Genomic DNA, 20534 nt, shown 5'->3' on the forward strand with positions numbered 1-20534 from the left:
AAAGTCAAATTAAGGGGCTTCACGAATTCCTGGGTTTCTTTTTCCAATTTGTGGGGACAGGGTCTTGTACTATAAACTTCAAGGAGATAACATTCATTCACCCACAAGAGCTCATAAAATAAAAAAGTGCTCATAGGAGACATTCATTCACTCACAAATGACAATCTTGTTCTCTAAGTTGCTTAAAAATACTGACATTGAGCACAGACTGTCAGTTCCCACAAAGAGCCTTCAATCCTTGCCATCTTTTGGTGTGGGTCGCAGAGGGCTGGATTTTCAAGCCATTGATGCAAATGGTCGGGTGTGGAGGTTTCGTTGCTTGGTTCGCAAGAAGCAGCAGTACCTGAAGCCAGTTCTTTCAAAGGGCTGGCTTGCTTTCGTTAGAGCCAATAACCTTCGAATTGGTGACAAAATCACGTTTTATTATGAGAATAACAACCAGGAAGCTGCTGCAGCTGGTACTAGTGCTGGAGGAGGAGGAGGAGCTGCTGGTACTAGCGCTGGAGGCGGAGGAGGAGGAGGAGCTGCTGGTATTAGTGCTGGAGGAGGAGGAGGAGGAGGACAGTACTACATGATCCAAGCTGAGAAAGCAGTGAAGGTTTTTGGCGTGGTTTTTGGTTATGCACCAACCACAAGTGGGTACCCCAACCCCCTTTAGCTGGTTAATTTCATCCTTCTGGGGCTTTTGTTGTTTTCGGGGGTCCTTACTTTGTCTTTTATATATATGTCTGATGATTGTTGCCTATTTTGGTTTTGTTTTTAGGGTATGTCCTTGTACAGTCGTGCTATGTCTTTCGTCTTCAATTAATATTTGATAATAAATGTTCTTTAAATTATCTTTGCATAATTTAAAGAACATTAGTTGTGTAGCTATGATTGTGGAAATTTAGGCCGGTTAATGTTCCAAGATGATTCCCATAACACTCAGTCACCATTACTTTCAATAAAAAAAACGACAATCCCATCTTATCCAACATCTATATATGGCAGTTTTAATGTCTCTCCTAAATCTTAACAGGATTTCTATGTCTAATTTTAATTGTGGCTAAACTAAATTTGATATTGATAAAACCGACCAATCAATTTATAAGGTCGGTCTTTCGATTTTTGTAAATTATGTACATATTTTATGAGACATTATGTATGGTAAGTAGAAAAATAATCAAACGTTTCGGCTAGTGATTAAATAAAGGCAAAATAAGTAGAAAGCATAATTAAACTAATGACGAGCCAGAACCACCCCCACTCCCAATTATATCGTTGAAAAGAAATTTCAAAAAAATTGAATGGCTTTGTCTTTATACTGACTAGAGAAAGAATCCCAAAAAGAGAGAAAACTCACTCTTTTTGCTTTTTAGCTCTCCCGTTTTGAAGGCAGTCAGTGAATGTGACATCTTGAAGTAGAAATAATCTTCTCTAACATTCACTACCCATTGTTGGCTGACCCACTTATATCTGGACCATGATAAACATGTTTCTTAGGATTGGCCACAACCAAGACGACGTAATCAATGCCCCATAAAACCATCGTCATCCAATCAATAACAGATCAATTCCCCATCTTCTGTGTAGGATGATGAACTTCGCTGGTGTTAGTCGCAACGAGTGAGCTCTGTCGTTTAAATTGGTCGTATTTTTTAGACCCTTTTATTATAGGTAGTGAGAGAGATGTGGTTTAGTGAAGGAAAAAAAAATTAAGTATGAAAATATGAAATCTCAATTTTACAATCCAAATTCCAATAATCTTATTTTAGAGTCAACCCAACTTTTAGAGATTTAAGATTACGTTAGTCGTTAGGAATGCAACCCAATAGAAATCTTAAAATAAAGAATATTATATTAGAATGCGGATAATTAGTAATAATTATCTCAAAATAAATAGAAATATGACAGAAACATGAACAAATATTAGTTATGACTCTCCTCCTAAATTTAGTAAAATAGTACTATTCCTAATACTTTTTGATCTAATCTATTATTAGGTTTAACTTGTTGACATGAGCCATCTCTTAGAGCTTGGGTTTGAGTCCTAATAATGTCCTAATACTACCAAATACTTTGTGCAGACAATGACATTTGGGCATTAGATAATTACATCGCAGTATACATGTGTAGACAATGACATTGCGGTATCCATGTGGATAATAACATCGCTCCATTTGATAAAGTTTATTTGTTGTCAAAATAAACTAGTTTATAAGCTACGAGGAATAAGTTAACTTATAAGCTGTGAAATAAACTATTAGTATTTTATAAAATTCATAGCTGATGTTAGCTTATAAACGGTGAAAAATTATATTTAAGTTTATTTTAAAAGATAGAATTAAAAACTACAGAACACATCAACAACTATTTAAATCATTGTAATTTGCTATTTTATAATTTTTATTTTTTGGTAAAATTTTTTATCATTGATCTTAGTTTTAATTAGACATTTAAATTACATGATATCTTTATATAAATAAAATTAGTTGATGATATTATATTATCGTAATAAAAAAAGAAAAAAAAAACAAACATAAGTTATGAAATAAGTTTCAATTTGAAGTTTATTTTTTTAAGAGCTTATTAGAATTAATAAGCTAGCTTATTTGGGGTTTCGTTAGAGCTTATGTTTCTGTTTGACATAATGGTACCCACAACGGTTGACTTGAAGCTTGATATATATGTATGGAGTTTTTTATTAAAATAACAATTTGAGTATAAATAATTACGTATATGACTTTTGGGGGAAAATATTTACCAAAATAACAATCCACGCCATCTAAGATGGCGTTATTAGCCTTACGTTTTTACAATCACGCCATCTCTGATGGCGTGATTGTATTTAGGAGAATCACGCTACCATTGGTGGCGTGACTCTCATATATAATAGAGTCACGCCACCAATGGTGGCACGACTCTTCTAAATACACTCACAACCAGCAGACATGACCACGAACCCGAAACCTGTTAACAAACACCACATAACATACACAACAACTCTCAAGATAAATCCAGCATAGACTAACTATGAACACCAACCCAATACCTGTTAACAAACATCACATAACAACTCAAGATAAATCCAGCATAGACATGCTCTAACCATCAGTACAGGACATGCACAACAAACAAAATAAATCTAACATAGACATGTCTTGCTTGCATCCATCCAATCAAATATTTGGAAAAGAAAAACATAAAGTAGATAATTCAAACAACAATAAAAACCAAAAGATGGTAAATATCATATGGTCCGGTGCCTAGCCCATGTCGTAGGAGTGGTAGATTGACCAGGCTCATCTTGTGTCAACTGTGAGGCATGCATTGTAAAGTCAGGTGCACGAGAAACACGAGTACGTATATGTGATGGACCTCCTGGATGCCTACGACGATGCTGGGGTGTAGCTTCCACATTGCCTATAATCTCCTCAAATCGATTACCCTCACCAACCTCTTCCAGAATGTCGCGGCAAGACCCCAACCAATTAGGTGCAATGGAAGCGGCGGACTCATTTACTGCATCACGTAATGCATTAGCAGCTCTTCTCGCTCCCGCCAATGCCAAAGTAGCCTGCATTAGTAGATGTTACATCATAATATAATTTAAATAGTATGAAAGAAATATGAAATTATTTAAATATGTACCACTCTTCGTAGTCGACCCCCCTGAGGCGCATAGTCAAGATCTGCAATTCGTCTCACTGTCGATGGAGCACCAATAACCCGTCTAGTTATCGAGAAATACCAATGCATATACTCGTCAATGCTCGTTCGAGGGAATCGCTCCTGTGCGATTTGGCTAAGTCTATCATCCCATTGTGCTATCCATGTGGCATTTTGGATACTCCAATCCACATCACCGCGACCTCGCCTATTCAGATCATGCAATTTTTCGTTGGTATCCACTGGATGCGGGACATGCTGCGTAATACCAAATTGCCTCATCACACGATCCGGGCAATGTAGCTCTATCATCTCAAAACAAATCAATGGCACTACAGCTCTCCATACTCTGCTTCCTCCAATACATACTACAGGTGCATCCATAAGTCTGGCAGTTGTATAAGGCATCCACTGTACCTGATGAGGTTCTTGTTGATCCAACTCATCTCTAGCAAAGATAAAGACTTGCCTTGGAGATCTTCTATAAGTCCGATTTCCCCGCCAACTATAATAACAAATTTTCAATAAACTTGGAAACATATGTATATCATTGATAAAGTAAATACATAATTTATCTACAGCACATAAATAAAAATTACCTGACACCAAGTGGACGAGGCGGCTCGTCTGGAAGTCCTGCGGGTGGATCCAATGTACGCATTCCTGGTCGACATACATGTAACCTCTCCCATGACCATAACTGTAAAACAAATTTTAACAAAAAAGAATATTTATTTTTTTCTTGTTGATCCAACTAATGATATTTTAATATGTCAACTATCGAAATATGTATATATATGTTTCATTCATTACCTGAAGTAATAGGCCACAACCTCCAATCGTACGAGCACTGCCCATACATCCTCGACATAGGTTTCGATATAAACAAGCCAATACTGCTCCTCTCCAGCTATACATTGAGGTCTGCCGAAGATCTGCTAGGAGAGGTAGGAAAATGAGGGGTATGCTATCACCCGTCGTGGCCGGGAAAAGAATGCTCCCCAACATGGCTAATATGTAAGCCCTAGCATATTGTTGCAAGACCTCCTCAGGGGCATCATCAATTGGAGGATTATTTTCACCAAAATGCAGAACTAACCATGACAACGATAAAGATGCCCCCTCCCTCTCCGTACTCAGTGCGACCCTACCTAGTAATCGCAACATCACATCATCCCAATCATATATCCCAGTACCAGTCACAGCTGGTCCATCAACCCTAAGGCCCAATAATATAGCAACGTCCTCCAGTGTTATCGTCATCTCCCCAACACGGAAGTGGAAGGTGTGGGTTTCACGCCTCCATCGCTCGACTAACGCAGTTAAGAGGCCATTATCAAGTTTTATATTACCTATTTGTGTGATACCATAGAAACAAGCCTGGATCACATAGGGTCTAACGCGTGCATCCAAGCTCCAAAACACATGCTGCCTAAATCTTATTGGCACTCCTGTATCCTGTATAAAATGATTTCAATGAATAATATATACATATATTTTGATAAGATATGCATGATTTGATAAAAATTTAAATCAAATTTTCACCTGTCTCCGTCACACATCCTCTGACCGGTGGTTTGCTTGCATGTATAGAATGGAACGATCATCCGGCCCAGGACGATCCTCCCTCAAATCGCGGACAACGGGAGTCCCTGAATGACTCGATGATCGACCACCCCGTGTCCGCGCCATATGTCAACTAGCGTCACCTGCACCGGAAATACATTTAGTCATTGAAGAAATTATTAAACAAGTACAAAGAATAAACAATAAATATACATATACAAATTACTTTGTGCAGTGGACTTATGAGATTTTTTGTTATGCCCTCTTTGTCCACAAATGCTGCACTTGTTCGATGAACGACCTTCTCTTGCATCCATCTCATTTCTTATTCGTGTTGACTTTGGACGACCTTTCGATGACCTACGTTGATCGGGATCATCAATGACAACTAGGCCACTATATATCTGCCAACCTGACTCATCAGGTATTGGGCAAAAGATAGGCGCATATGAGCTCTCATATGCACCAATTGTGAAATATGCCTCCATATATTGCCTCCAATCAATCTTGTTAACCGAACAACAAGCCAATACATGTGAACATGGACGATGGTACAATAGCCACATATTGCAAGAACAAGATTGATCTTCTGGTCGTTCTCCAAGACATACTACAGCCCGCCGTTCACCATGTTGATTATTTTCCGCACCTCTTGTTCTTGTTGTCACCTGAAATGTAGGAGGGTCATGATTGAACATCCGAACATGTTGTCGTTTAGCATCTTCATTTTCTCTACTAATGTGACCATAAACCTGTGGAGGCAATTCAGAACCTTGAAGTCTATATTGTTCTGCTTCCATCCTCCTCTTCACGAAATATTTGTTGCACCTATAAAATGTCAGCTGGACAAGTGCAGTAATAGGAAGGAATCTCCCCCCCTTTAGAACACTGTTGAATATTTCTGACATATTTGTAGTCATGTTACCATATCTATGCCCATCATCATACGATAAACTCCATTTTTCTTTTCCTGCACGATCTAGATAATTCCACGCTGCAATGTTTATATCTTTTACTCGCGACATCCACAAATCAAATTTTTGTCTGGAAGGTTCATTGGCCATCAAATTTACTGCATTCTTCATGTCTACATCCTTAAACTTGTCGTGGAAATTACTAACAAAATGACGCGAACAATACCTGTGGTAAGCAACTGGTTCGGGCCACCTATCCCGCATTGCAGCCAAAATACCTGCATGTCAATCAGACAAAACACAAATTCCTGGTCGATTTGTTACATAAGAACGAATGTTATCTATGAACCATCCCCAATTATTAGAACTTTCTTCATCTACAAATTTGCATAACATAATGGAAAAAGTCCATTATCCGCATCGAATGCAACCGCAATCAACAGTTTCCCCTTGTATTTTCCATACAAATGAGTTCCATCAATACTTATCAATGGACGACAAAAGTGGAAGCCTTCGATAGAAGGCCTAAATGCCCAAAAGACACGACCGAAAGTTGCCACTCCATTCACACATTCCTTATAGTTTAAATTCACTATTGACCCTGGATTAGAAATCTGCAACGCCTGTAAAAATCGAGGGAGCATGTTGTATGAATCTTCAAATGTGCCAAATAATTTCTCCATCACTTTTTGTTTTGCAACCCAAGCCTTCCTGTACGACACCGGGTACTTCAAATGTGAGCTTGCATATGCTTGAATAGCTGCTATGTTAATCTTCAAATCAGCTTTAACAATATGAATAACTTCATCTGCAATATACTCTGCATCCAACTGTCGATGTCCATGATGTAGTGAGGCATTTGTGCATGTATGACGACCTTTAATAACTGTTATCATCCACAGGTTAAATTTTTCTTTTTTCATTGCTCGAAGATACCAATTGCAAATTGGCTCTTTCATGCATATCAATTGCAATTCTGATTTACTTGAGCGTTGAGTCTTGTACTGGGAGTTATTCTGAATATGCCACATCTTCACTGCGCGAATTAATTCTTTCTTGTTTTCAAAAACTTCCTTCTCTGCCAACGTATCATATGGACCTTGATTTTGCTTATCCCAATCTCGGCACACTGCATACTCCGCTTGACTAACATCGCCAAATTCAGGTACCATCTCCTCCAAATTTATGTGCCCATTTTCATTGTCGATTCCAGAATCAATATTCAACCCTATATTACCACCATCCTCCTCGTCATCGTCACTATCATCAGTATGAATGCCAGGCTCATCCTCTACCAAGTCAAACTCATTGTTAGCAATTGCTTGCTCAAAATGATTGTCGTCTTCATCCATACACATTTCTGGGATTAGATTTAGGTTAACATATGATGATGCTTGCTTATATGAACTACCAATGTCTGTTTGAGTATAACGAACCCATGCTGACGATTGTTCTTGATTTTGTTCATACTCATCAGCAATTGGAAATCCACTAGTTACATTTCGATTCCAAGGTGATGTCATTATCACCTCCAATCTACATCACATATAAATTATACTGTTAATGCACAAAAATAATATTTTTACCTAACATCATTATGTTTTCTTCAACTAAATAAATGCTTAATTACTTTTCTTAATTAAATAATCATAATAGCCTAAACACTAATTCCACTTCAACAACACAAACTACCTACACAACTACAATCAACCATACACAAAAACAAAAATTAAAAAAAAATAAAAATTAACCTAAACACATAAACAGATTTCCATAAACAGATTTTCATATATACAATGTAACAATTAAATAAATAAAAAAAATCTCACCTATGTATCGGGTGAGACTTCAACCCGGAGCTGGCACCTTGGATGGGGGCTGATGCGGCTGGGGAAGGCGGCGGTGGGAGGGCTGTGGAGGTCTGAGGCTGCGGTGGTGTGAGGTTGCGGTGGTGCGTGAGGCTGCTGTGGGACTGCTATGGGAGTGAGGTTGCGGTGGGAGTGCTGCGGCGGAGATCTGCAGCGGAGATCTGCGGTGGGAGGGCTGCAGTGGGTGTCGGGCTGCAGCAAATGGGTGTGGTCCGTGCAATGTGGAAGATGGTTATGTGAGAGAGAGGTCGGTGTAAGGAGAGAGATTTTTAACAAGTCACGCCGTTAGGTACGGCGTGACTGTATAGTCTACGGCAATGGTGGCGTGACTCTATTATATATGAGAGTCACGCCACCAATGGTAGCGTGATTCTCCTAAATACAATCACACCATCAGAGATGGCGTGATTGTAAAAACGTAAGGCTAATCACGCCATCTTAGATGGCGTGGATTGTTATTTTGGTAAATATTTTCCCCCGAAAGTCATATACGTAATTATTTATACTCAAATTGTTATTTTCGTAAAAAACTCGTTCTAAATGCACATTGTTTTTACTTTGTACACACACATTGTTAAATGTGTTGATTTGACACCCTATTATGTCTCTATATCCATCATATCATGAAGAAATTATTTTATATAAATTTGTACATGCCTGCCATCCCCCCTTCTCAGTCAAAAACTGCGGCTCAAATATATACATACATACATACATACATATATATATAAAATAAAATAAAAAAGACAAGCAATTGTAATGAAAATGCAAATACAAGAAAACTAAACAATGATGACTCTCTCGCTCACACAGCCTGTGAGACGGACCCCCCTCATCATACGTTTATGCTCCAACTCTACATGTCTATGTCCATGGTCTCTACTACCTCTCTCTCTGTCTCTCTTAGCTTACTCCACGCCATTATAAGGGATGCTAGTGTTTCTACAATGACAATATCTTTCCTCAAAGTTATTCATTCTCTCTTTGATTCCAGAAAAAAAAAAACTTGTTTGTGTACAAAGTATTTGTTTATTTTTCTCTTTTATCTCTAAGAGATGATGAAGAGGAGATACTAGCAAAATGGGTTATAATGGCATGGAGTACGTTTGTCAGTCGAGCCATCTACGTAGGTATGTTTGTGTTTTTTTTTATGTAATTTTTTTTATCGTTTGACATGAATCATGAAATTAATATAGCACACTAGATATTTATATTTATTTATTATAAGCAAAATATAATTAAGTCTCCATTGTTCAACAGCCATGGATTCTCAGGCACCGCCTTGTTCGATAGGACGGACAGAGTGCTCAATCCATAGCTTGGTCCAGTGTTTGTCTAGTGTTCTAAGGAAGTGAGTCCCTCTTTTAAGTTATTCCAGTTGCCATCTTGTCAGTCTTCGAAGAAAAGCAAGGGTTCAAGCCAGTCACTACGTAGCCCCTCTAAAACCATTACCTATCCCGTCCAAAACAACATATACCTCAACAGCAGAAGAAGGAAGTCACCCTCAATGCCCTTCATCTGATCATCTTACTTTCCTAATCAGTAAGAGCAATCAGGCTTAAGAGAGGTGGGATAAGTAGGACCCACCAATGTGAATGGACACCACATAATAGATTTCGAGAAATCCATGCCCCACAACTAAATAAGCCCGCCAGTAACTCCAGAGAGGAATATAGGTGCTTGCTCTTCAGTCTATCAAAAAATATATTTAGTTAACATTTGATTAACTACACTCACCCGACCTCCGAACTTAATTTTTATTGTTGCACATATGGACCATTTGAAAGAAATGAGAGCTTGGGCCGAAGATTTACGATTGTCAAGTAGTAGTTCTAGTGATAAGGTAAATATAGATACTGAAGAAATTTCTTATTTGTGATACAAAATATTTTGATTAATTACAAATATTCAAGTAAATTTTTTTGTTGACAGGATTATACTATCAGAAATGAAATGAAAAAAAAAAGAACTTGCGGATGATTGTAAAGAAAAAATTGAAGTTGACGTTACAAATTCATTTTTAACCGAGACGATATAACAACTAGGGAAATAATAAGTCATCTATTTTGAACATTTTCAGCAAACTTGTTTAACTTTATAATAGTTATAAATTTTTTTAGGTGTTCGATTCACGTCAATCATTATGCCTACCATTATGTCTCGGTGGAATTACTTCAGGTATGAGTGCGCAGCTGCATGGGTTTTACCATATATGGAACAACTTGATGTATACATACAACATACTCGTTCTAGGTTTCCTCCTGAAACTATTGTGGTAGAAGATTAGTAATGTAACAAATACTATTATGCTTAAATAGAGTATTTGTTAATAGACTCTGATGTGAATGCTTTAATACATGAAAAATAAAGATGTTTTTTTAGCATAAAAAAATGGCTTGAATTAGTATACCAAAAAAATATAAACACCTAATAGTATTTGATTGATCGAAAAAATATGAACACCTAATAAAAACCAATGAATAGGGAGCCTCAACGTTTTTTTCTGAATTAAAGTATTATAATATTAGATTTGATAATTTTTATATTAAATTTTGTTATTTTGTTATTAAATTTAATCTAATAATATAATTTTTATTATTATTAAAATTTAGTTTAAACATAGTTATTTTTATTAATCTTACATTTAATTTAATAAATTAAATTTACTAATAAAATTGATGCTAAATATAACATCAGATTTTTCTTTAAAAAAAATGTAAAAAACTATCCAATCCACGTGGCACAATCTTTTGACAAGTTAACGTCAATGTGATATGATGGATAGAGACAAAAAACTATCCGTGTCTCGTGTCTCTCTCTAACAAAAAAAACGGTAGTTCCAATCACTGTGTGTACTAAGTAAATGCACATTGTTTTTACATTGACTGAGAAGGGAGGGGATGGCAGGCATGCGTATGTCTAATCATTGTCTAATCACTGTGTGTACAAAGTAAAACGTGTGTGTATTTAGCAATTACCTTTGCTAGGATGGCATGTCAATGTCCTCAGATTTTATTTTTCATAAAAGAAAAATGTCTCTTTCTCCCCTTCATGGTATGTTCTCGAATCCAGACTTTGTTTTGTCACTTCTAGTACTTTATATTTATTATTTTGTTCTTTTTCACAAAACTAGCACCTTCTAAACCCAGTATATGTGGCATGTGTGACTAAAAGACCCTAAAATTTTCCCCCTCTCTCTTTAGTCTTTTGTTGAATCAGGGACGAGTGAGTGAGTGAGAGAGTCCAATCTTACGTTCAAAACCCTATGTTGGTTTAATAATGTTGGGCCATATAGGAAGCCCGTTAGATGAAAATCTAGCCCAGTTTGGTTTTCATGATGTCTAATTGTCTATTGCCTATTGTCTAAGCCATTAGATTAACTAAGATTGGGGCAATTTTATTTGCACATCACTAAAATGTTAAGTTTACATCACTTATATCAACATGATAAGTTTACACCAAAATTTTAATTAGTAGACAAAATTACCCTTGAGTAATAGAATATTAGATAGAAATGTGTTAAATTTACACACATTATCAAACCTACATCCCTTACTGATGCAAAGAAACCTTATCATTTTTTTGCATCTCAAAATAACATGTAGCATTGTTTCAACCCACCGAAAAATCGGTTATGTTATTGTTACAAAAGCATCAATGGGTGTCTATACTTGTTCGTACCTGATTTTCTGTGTTAATTTGTTCAAAATTTTATCAACGAACTAGGTCCGATTTTGTATCTAAAAAACGGGCAAGTTGTGCTGTTTATTTGTAACAAAATCGACAAGCTGTGTCAATTTGAGTGGATGATAACGACACAATGTGTCAGTTTTGACTACTCTAAACGGTAGTTATTTGTCATTCTTTTTTAACTCTAATTAATCTGAAAAATAACTTGCCCTGAGAAGCTGTATGGAGATATGATGCCCTTTAAAAGTTGCTTTTATTATTTGTGAAATATGATTAAAAAGGGAGAGTTGTTGATGCCAACTGGGGCTACAGATGCAAGAATGAAGGGGAGAATGTAAATATTTTACCCACAGACCATGGCAAGAGACTTTGAAAATGTATATTTTCTCTGTTTGGATTCTCGTTGGCGTTAGTTGGAATTGTTAAAGTTCTCGTAAGGAGTTGGAGTGCATATTGTTGGAGGAGAAGTTGAAAGAAAGAAATGTGAGATGACTGTTCATGGAATTGTCTGGAATATTTGTAAAGTTTCTTGGCTGTAAATTCAACTTTTTTAGTTAGTTTTTTTTTAGAATTGGGGTGTAGACTTAGTATTTTTTAATTTAATATTTAAATATAATTTATGTTTAATTTTTATTTTAAGGGTTAATATGTTATTTTAAATAAGGATATTAATGAAAAATAAAAAAATTTTAAAAGTGATGTAAACTTAATATTTTAATGGTTTGTAAATAAAATTTCCCCTACGATTGTTCTTTCTAAATTGTGGGCCGCGTATTTCTCTGAACGAACGCACAGTTCGGTTCCAATGATGGTTGGGCCATCTTCGAATCCCATTAGATTGAAATTCTCCGTCTCCCTGTTTTGTTGAATAATGTTACGCGATTGACGCTCAAAACCCTAACTCTTCCAGAACAGAATCGAGATCATGAGTCTAATCTTAGAAACAAGGGCCTCTTCGTCTATCACAAGGAGGAGATCTATGGTCTGTTTTGTTTGCGAGGCAATCTGGCGAAGAGATGAGGGTGGGTACGAAGTTTGCGCCGTTGACGTTCCTACTTCTAGTCGTGCGCTTGGATCAACTAGTAAATCCATGGTACTGGGCGAACCCTTATTTCACCTCCCGAATACCTACCCAGTCACTATGAACTTCTTCGCCTTTGGTTCGAAGATATACTTTTTTGGAGGATGTCCTCCAGGGCACTCCAGACTTCTATCGAAGGATGTTTATGTCTACGACACATCCTCTCCTGGCATTAGAAAGGTAGGATGCATGAATCTCGGCAAGCTCGGCGCTGTGGTTATTGGTCCGGTCAATGACAAGTTCTATGTGATGAGTCAAATTCTCACATTTCGCGATTTCGAGGTCTTCGACCCTAATTGCAATGCTTGGTATTACCCCACTCAGCCTCCGGTTCATCATTTCCCTTCTCCTCTTAATGGTCCGTTTAAGATTTGTGCCTATGCCGTTGTGAATAATGGCCGTGAAATTCTTCTTTCCACCCAGTCCTCCGGCCTCTTCTCCTATGACACAGTTGAACGTGATTGGTCTCATTTCCCTGAACGTTCTCTGCCCTTCCAAGGTGGGGCAGTGCCCATCGGGGGTGATCGATATTTGGTGTTTCTGGAGCGTTACCAAATGGTACTGGGCACATATTGCTACAATAGCAGTAACAATGGTTGGTATGACTTCCAATGCATCTGGCGAGGCGGCAATGCCATAACTCACCGGCAAATTGCCTCTCCTTTATGGTTGGGTGATGGTCTAGTATGTGGTGTTCTCAGTGGATACAATCGTTCACCCTATGACCTTGACTTGGCTGCACCAAGTAACCTCTGCATTGAAATGGGGTTTTATAGAGCTCGAGCCGGTCAAGTGAAATTCTTATCCTTCCAACGCTACAGGAACAAATATGACATGAAGAAGTTCCATAGGTGGATGATAGCTTCGTTCCCCTTGTAAGTAACTCTTCTGGTTGTTACTTTTGTATTTTATATTTCAATACCAAATGCTAAGCAAAACTGCTCTGTAAATTTTATTAGATGGAATTTGCATGGTTTTCGATGATTTAATTCGTTATTTCACTAGGCAAAAAAAAAAATTCAAACAGTAACTCGATCACATGTTGCTTTCTGTAATATTGCAAAGAAGCCTGCAGTATCTGCATTTAAATTGCTACTTAGACATTCTCACTTGTTACCTTATGAACCCATAAAGGTAGGTGTCTTGAAACTGTAGCCAGCACTAGCGAGACAGAGGAGGTATACTCACAAGGAAAAAGAAAGAGTGATAAAGGAGGTATTCCCTGGTTACTTTTTTTCTCGCAAAGATTGTATTGTAACAGTTGTGTTGATCACTCAATCTCCTCGCTTGTGGGTTATAGATTCAGGTGCGATAGAATGTATAGCAAAAAAGTCGCGTAGAATTGCTTCCTGATGATTATTCCCTTCGTTGTTCGGTGACGACATTTGTTTTTGGTGAGTATTGTTTGCATCATTTGCAGCTGCACAGTTGAAATCTAATTGATAAACTCAATTATTCATGCTTCTGATGCATTCTTATCTCTAGATATGTTAATTGTCGTATATTTATTGGCCACTGTTGTTTGTTACTTGACAGTGACACACAGTGCTTAGGTAATTACAAAAGAGATCACTGAATTAATTGCCATTCATTGCAGGTAATCTGTGTCGCCATTTTTGGTTGGGCTTTTTGAATTGGCGACGGGCATTTCTATCTTTGTTGGGAATCTCTGGTTGACGTGCCTCACGTGTTTGTCAGTGCTTTTGTGTAGTTTGATGAAACCAGACATTTCCTTTTTAAACCTAATGTTCATAGTCTTTTGTATATCACACATCTGAGCTACTCGGCTCTGAATAGGTGACATATATATACCAGGTCCTAATGCTTGAATTTCTATCTCTTTTGGTCATTACTTTTTTTTTTGTTTTTCATATTGTAATTTTCAATTACATTAAACTTGATTTGGATTCTCTAAGACGTTGTATTGGTGATTTTGTCATTGTTAGTTGATAATATTTGAGAACTTAAAATTTTTGTACCTGCTAGGATTTCTGTTCCTCTTATTTGGTATGGAAGTTACTAATGGGAGCTATAGTTGGGATTCTCGTGGTATGGAGGGTAATTTAGTTTGCTTATGAGTCATGGTTATTGAGAAGAATAACTTCAAGGTATTGATTTGGAGTGCTCTCCTGGTAGTAGAGAGTTCATTTCCAGTGATGAGGGTGAACTTCAACGCCAAAGTTCTGCAATTAAATAGATGAACGATGATAATGCTGGTTCTGGGGCAGGGTCATATGACTTGATTTGTTAGAATTAGGTGAGACCAGGGCAGAATTTGCCAAATTGGGAATATGACTTGCAGTGTGCCCTGAGCTGCATGATCTTCTGGGCCTGGACTGGAATGAGTGCTTGAGGATGAAAGATTTAGCATTTCGAAGTTCTTACCTGACCTGGATCAAGAGACGTGTGTGTGTACACTGAAGGAGCTTTGTAGGGGTGGCAATGTTCGCTTTGGAAGTCCTGTTAAGAAGTTGCTTAATGTATTGAAGGGAGGGCTTTAATTTTCAGAAACGGCTACACTACCATCTTTTGAGGTACCACCATAATAACATGGTTAATAGTGTCAGATGAGGGATGCCCGGCTTACTTGTGAGGGGTATAGTATTTGAGGGGTTGTTTTGAATATTATGATGAGTTGAGAGAGTTTGATGTATGAGAAAATATGTTTCTGTAGGTTGATTCTTCTGGAAAAGAGGAATCCGGTGCTGTTTTATGGAGCAGAGGGTTAATAACAGGAGATGGGGGGCAAAAATGGGGTCATCATCCATCATATGAGGGGTTCGAATCTGGAATTCCCCTTGCGAGGACAGCCAGTGGCTCTTGATTCCTTGAAGACGCAAAACATAGAAAGTAGAATCCAAAAGGTATTACTGACTGAACAGTACACATGCGTATACATACATGAAAAGTGTAGATACATATACCATACATGATTGATTCGGTTGATTCCAGTTGAACCATGGGCAACTCTCTTCTTCAAAAGCAATGCTGACTCGGTAATCAATGATTCAATATGGCTGTACATGTAAGAGCCCAAACTGCGAACCTCAATTGCAGATATGAAAGAAAATTGATTAGGCTTTTTGTTGAACCATGTCTTGTGTTCAAATTTCCATCAACAATTGCAGCCACCAACCGATTGCTGTGACGAGTCGTTTAAGGGTGGTCGAGTAGCTTGAGTTAAAGCTGCTGGTGGCAGCATGGTGTATCCGCCTTACCCATAAACTAGTTGCGATTGGGATGGAGGGACTGGGACCCCTTGTGATCAGTGTTGTTAAAGAAAGGCGAGAGGCGCACAAAACCACACACCACCTATCAAACGCCCGAGGCGCAAAGTGCGCGCCCAAGCAAAGTTAGGCACAATATTTTTAAAAAATGATAAATATATGATAAAGCTTTAAAGTCTTGGACTGCACAAGTTGTCCAGCCCATTGTAAATTATCATATAAATAGCTCCTTACATGTTTTTTCTTGAAAAATTCAACATCCACATAAATAAAATAAAATAAATACTAATTTTAGAAAGAAAAAAAGTAGTCTCTGTCTTCTTCTCTTCATCTTCAACCTCGAGAATAAACGAGACGTTGCTTACGAGCCTTCCCTTCACTATCGACAACCCAAAAAAACAACACACTTGACCCCATTTCTCCTAGGTGCGCGCCTGACCAGCCTTGTACCTGGTCTGAGGCGATTAAGCCTAGGCGCTCGCCCGGCCGCCTCGTGACAACACTGCCTGTGATCCTCCATAAGTTGTTTGGGAGTAAGTTTTATCATATTCTGTTTGAGCAGGTGGAGGACGCACGAAGCTGGAAGGAGCGTAATATCCAACCTGAAGATTAGCTGTTGGTTGACTGTAACCCTGTGCATATGGATATGATGGTTGATTAGACTGCGAGTAAACTGTTCCATCAGTCGACAAAGTAGTTTGTCCATAAAACGAAGCTGCATATGCTGCCGGCTGATCATGAGTCCCACTGGAGACATTTAGCCCATAAGTCGGCTGGCTGTAGCCCTGATAATAACCACTGCCCTCAGCTGGTGGTGCCTGACTGTAACTACAGCTGGCATTGAGTGGAGCCGACCCTGCAGGAACCTGTTGGCTATAGAAACCATATCCAGGGTAGTATTGCAGAGCTGTTTGAGAGACAGCCAATGGGTTTGTTAGGCTATCACTTGGTCCTCGTGAGGCCACATTACTGGTAGGGGGGTATGCAGGTTGCATGTAGCTGCTAGGTCCATATGTATTAGTGATTTGTTTCTGCATATAGATAACAAGCAGTTAATAAAGAACATCCACAATGACCACGAAACAGTTTGAAAAAAATTACAAATAGAAGAATGGGTAACCCAACTTTAAGGCACACATTAAGGATAACATTTGATGACGCTTCAAGAAAGCGAACAGCCAACGACTAGTTAACAAAAACAGACAGTAACGTAGCTTGCAGAATGGAAAGACATTCATTGGTCCATAACAAAAAGAAAAATCACAACTAGTGGTGCTGTGACCACAAGCACCTCTAAGAACCCATAGATACCAGGTTATACAAGAAGAAGCCAACTTCTATACCAGGCTTGCATTTTAAAAAAAAATGCTCAATATTCTTTTCATATTACATATATCAAAGTAAAGGACCTGTAGAGCACCTCAAAAAAATTTCGGACCAACTCATACAATTTCGAAATCAAGGCAAGTGGGAAACAAAATTAAACAAATAATATAAAAACAGCTATAAGCAGAAAACCATATCCTAGAGCAAAGATACAATTACTTTTTGAGTTATGATATGGGATACAATGAAAATATTTTCATAGTTCATAAGCCGTATCAATTTAAAGAAACTCAAGTAACACATTGACTTACCCCACTCATAACTTCATCAACCAATTCTTTAGCTGCCTCTATCTGCTCATCTGAACCATTTATATACACTGTTCTCTCTGTTGATGTGTCACCAGGAGGGAGGCATAGGGGTATAATCTTAATAAAGAAACAAATAAAATATCACTTTCATACCAAAAAAAATGCAAATGATATAAGCATAATACAGTAAAATTTAAAAACATGGACGTTAATGGAGTAAGATTCCATCACGTGCTTCAATTAAACTAAAATATAGGTATATAGGAACAAGGAAACAATGTTAACAATAACTGTTGAACTAAAAGAGTCCACAGTGACAACTGATAAGCAAAGTGCTTTGAGTTTGAGATTAAAATGAAAGAACGTGATACAAAGAGATTGTCATCATCATCCACAACAACAAAAACACATATTGACTGTTTATTATTACTCATAAACTATGATTATTTAATCGATAGCAGGGGATCTTTTGTGTGAATCCATTACAACATGAAATACATGGAAATTGGGAATAATTCACTGAAACTAAGATGGGCAATTTACATATTCTTCCATTGCAAGCATACTAGCCCAATTCATATAAAATATACAAATGTAAAGAACGAAAATAATGCAGTTAATGTGACTAGCATCATCAAAAAGGTATTAATCTTGCTGAAAAATTTCATAAGTAAACCATTGGAGATCGTACGACTCAGTCATCAGAAAATTCAAAGGGGATCAGGAAGTGCTGCAATCATCAGCCTACGATATGTTAAGAAATGACCATCTTGATCATGCAACATTGTAAATTTAAGAAATACTGATTTCTGACATTTTGCCTAATGAACTATGAGGTTAACTATTTTCAATCACTATAGAATTGTACGACAAATGAGCATGTAAAGTCCATTGCTTGAAAATGTGATTTCCATTAACCTTCAGAAGGAAATTTGATTAAAGTACCATAGCCTTTGAATACTGTAACATAATTTAATTTGTTCATCCATATAACTTCAAAAATAATGGCGATCCAAGCAAACATGATGGGCGACAGAGAAAACCATTTGTTATATACTGGCAAGTATCAATGTAAATCAATTTGGTGTTCTTCAACAGAAAATAGAAAGCGTCATCCAGAAATAGAGGCCAAATAATCTGATTCATAGAATTTCACCAAGGAGAAATCTTGAACTAGGGCAACAGCTTATGCTTCTTCTAGGCTTTCCAGAAACTCAATTAGTGTTTGCAATGCACGAGAGTTGGCAAAGTAATAAATATATGAATCAAATATTGCCACTGAGTACGCATGACTAAGTTTTTCAAAATCAAGCAGATGAATTGATGAGCTTCTCCTAATGCACTAAGAATTTGATAAAATTATCTCAATAGTTTCCATTCAAAAAAAGAAAAGAAAAAAGAAGCTCCTAACAGTTCACTATTTTAGCTTTATGGCTTGATTCCCAAAATACACACCTCCATACAGGCACCTGACCTGCTTTGTATAGTCTTTATAGTCTCACCATCCTTGCCAATGAGCAAAGCAACCTAATAACCACAGCATTACATTAAAATCACTAGCCACAGATGTTCAATGGGATAGTCAACATTTTAAAAAGTAAAAACCATGCTGGAATAATTACCCAGTCATTAGGAACTTGCATTGATAACTGTTTAGCTCCAGGTCGCATCGAATTCAAACCCAGAGTCACACAAAACCCTGAGGTAGATTGAGAATCAATCATTAGTTGAGTTGAGAACCATCATTCACTAAACAAATTTCACAAAAAAACAAGACTCTAAAATGATAGGAGAGTTGAAGGCTTGAAGCCAATTCTTCATCCCTTCTTACTATCCTCTTACATGAAATTTTAAGCAATACAAGATTTCTATACAACTAAAGAATAAGGTGTCAGATAATCCAAATGAACCCAATCCCTCCCCTCCAATAAGCATTCCAAGTATTTAGTTCTCACTTTCACCCACTTCCCCGTCAGTGATGAACAAAATGACACCAGAAAAATAGAGATTAGTGATTACATTACCAAAAAACAGCTGCGGCCCATCTATATAACATACAATTTATTTTGAAAACCTTCTTGCAAACTAACAAACATCACAATAGGAACACAAAAAAGTGACAGTTTACCCTAATCAACTGAGGAACAACAGTTTAAGTAATTTCTCACACCATTAGCACACATCAAAGAAATTTTTATTTCTCCGAAAGTAATGAAAACAATATATACACCAACAAAACCAAAACAAGCAGAGATTAACAGGGCCAAACAAACCACGAAACAAATACTGATACGAGACGATCTACAAAGAAATCTAGCATAAACACACATACACATACGCACGTATCTTTTTTATTTTGTTTCTGAACGTTTATAGCGTTGCAAGGAAAACTTAAAACCCTTAAAAAACGTGAGGACTGATTTGAAGCGAATTAAAGCATTACCAGGGGGAGGTTCGGGGATGGGAGCTGCGAGAGGCAAGGAGTAAGGCGATGTTAGAAATTGATGGTATGATGGTGGGTTCATGGAGGTTTTCATTATGCTTCGTGAGGATTGAGGTTGCGCAGCTGGTGTTCTTTCTCGTCTAGCCGTCTAGGTCGTGTTTTGTGATTCTTCTTATGGGCTTCTCTCATGGGCTTCTATTAGGTTATATTACCAGTGGAAGTTACTTCACGTTTTTGGCCTGTTTCGTCTGTCAATATCAGCCCACATATATCATATATATATATATATATATATATATATATATGAAAATTCTCAAGTGAGGGATCCCTCACTTTATTTAAAATGAGGGATCCATCTAACATTATTTATTATGTGTAAGTGTGACCCCCACACGTGATGAGGCCCGCGCGTGAATGGTGTTAGATGGATCTCACACTTTAAATAAAGTGTAGGATCACA

At 37.4% G+C, this 20534-nt stretch overlaps 4 protein-coding genes across 6 annotated transcripts; 1 reads left to right on the forward strand and 3 right to left on the reverse strand.

Moving 5' to 3' along the window:
- Nucleotides 1-5343: 5343 nt before the first annotated feature.
- LOC119991399 lies at nucleotides 5344-6392 on the reverse strand. The gene is made up of 2 exons (XM_038837759.1): nucleotides 5441-6392; nucleotides 5344-5357 (listed from the first exon to the last, which is right to left on the reverse strand). Exons 1-2 carry the CDS (start codon nucleotides 6390-6392, stop codon nucleotides 5344-5346), a joined length of 966 nt encoding a protein of 321 aa, XP_038693687.1.
- Nucleotides 6393-6505: 113 nt separating this feature from the next.
- Nucleotides 6506-7651, reverse strand: LOC119991400. Its single transcript, XM_038837761.1, has one exon. The coding sequence runs from the start codon at nucleotides 7649-7651 to the stop codon at nucleotides 6506-6508; it is 1146 nt and encodes a 381-aa protein (XP_038693689.1).
- Nucleotides 7652-12440: 4789 nt separating this feature from the next.
- LOC119991162 lies at nucleotides 12441-14728 on the forward strand. Of its 3 annotated transcripts, XM_038837395.1 has the most exons (4): nucleotides 12442-13642; nucleotides 13906-13982; nucleotides 14068-14161; nucleotides 14365-14728. In XM_038837395.1, the coding sequence occupies exons 1-3, from the start codon at nucleotides 12612-12614 to the stop codon at nucleotides 14118-14120; spliced, it is 1161 nt and encodes a 386-aa protein (XP_038693323.1). In that variant the 5' UTR covers nucleotides 12442-12611; the 3' UTR covers nucleotides 14121-14161; nucleotides 14365-14728. The 3 variants fall into 3 exon arrangements, 2 of the variants coding, with proteins under 2 accessions (XP_038693324.1, XP_038693323.1); XR_005466165.1 differs by lacking the exon at nucleotides 14365-14728 and having other exon boundaries at nucleotides 12441-13642; nucleotides 13902-13982; nucleotides 14068-14091; XM_038837396.1 differs by lacking the exons at nucleotides 13906-13982; nucleotides 14068-14161 and having other exon boundaries at nucleotides 12441-13642.
- Nucleotides 14729-16132: 1404 nt separating this feature from the next.
- LOC119991163 (RNA-binding protein EWS-like) lies at nucleotides 16133-20244 on the reverse strand. The gene is made up of 5 exons (XM_038837397.1): nucleotides 20075-20244; nucleotides 19254-19330; nucleotides 19087-19158; nucleotides 17632-17748; nucleotides 16133-17025 (listed from the first exon to the last, which is right to left on the reverse strand). Exons 1-5 carry the CDS (start codon nucleotides 20166-20168, stop codon nucleotides 16465-16467), a joined length of 921 nt encoding a protein of 306 aa, XP_038693325.1. The 5' UTR covers nucleotides 20169-20244; the 3' UTR covers nucleotides 16133-16464.
- Between the last annotated feature and the right edge of the window lie 290 nt (nucleotides 20245-20534).

Source organism: Tripterygium wilfordii, chromosome 22 (genome assembly GCF_013401445.1).
Source record: "Tripterygium wilfordii isolate XIE 37 chromosome 22, ASM1340144v1, whole genome shotgun sequence".
Lineage (NCBI taxonomy): Eukaryota > Viridiplantae > Streptophyta > Magnoliopsida > Celastrales > Celastraceae > Tripterygium > Tripterygium wilfordii.

What these genes read in the sequence shown, in the direction of transcription:
- LOC119991399 (XM_038837759.1), bottom strand. Translation starts at nt 6,392, where the DNA reads ATGCGGGATAGGTGGCCCGAACCAGTTGCTTACCACAGGTATTGTTCG.
- LOC119991400 (XM_038837761.1), bottom strand. Translation starts at nt 7,651, where the DNA reads ATGACATCACCTTGGAATCGAAATGTAACTAGTGGATTTCCAATTGCT.
- LOC119991162 (XM_038837395.1), top strand. Translation starts at nt 12,612, where the DNA reads ATGAGTCTAATCTTAGAAACAAGGGCCTCTTCGTCTATCACAAGGAGG. An exon ending in ATGATAGCTTCGTTCCCCTT is followed by an intron (nt 13,643 to 13,905) that starts GTAAGTAACTCT and finishes CCATAAAGGTAG; the next exon opens with GTGTCTTGAAACTGTAGCCA. An exon ending in AAGAAAGAGTGATAAAGGAG is followed by an intron (nt 13,983 to 14,067) that starts GTATTCCCTGGT and finishes TGTGGGTTATAG; the next exon opens with ATTCAGGTGCGATAGAATGT.
- LOC119991163 (XM_038837397.1), bottom strand. Translation starts at nt 20,168, where the DNA reads ATGAAAACCTCCATGAACCCACCATCATACCATCAATTTCTAACATCG. An exon ending in TGCAAGTTCCTAATGACTGG is followed by an intron (nt 19,159 to 19,253) that starts GTAATTATTCCA and finishes TGTGGTTATTAG; the next exon opens with GTTGCTTTGCTCATTGGCAA. An exon ending in GGTCAGGTGCCTGTATGGAG is followed by an intron (nt 17,749 to 19,086) that starts GTGTGTATTTTG and finishes TTCTTTATTAAG; the next exon opens with ATTATACCCCTATGCCTCCC.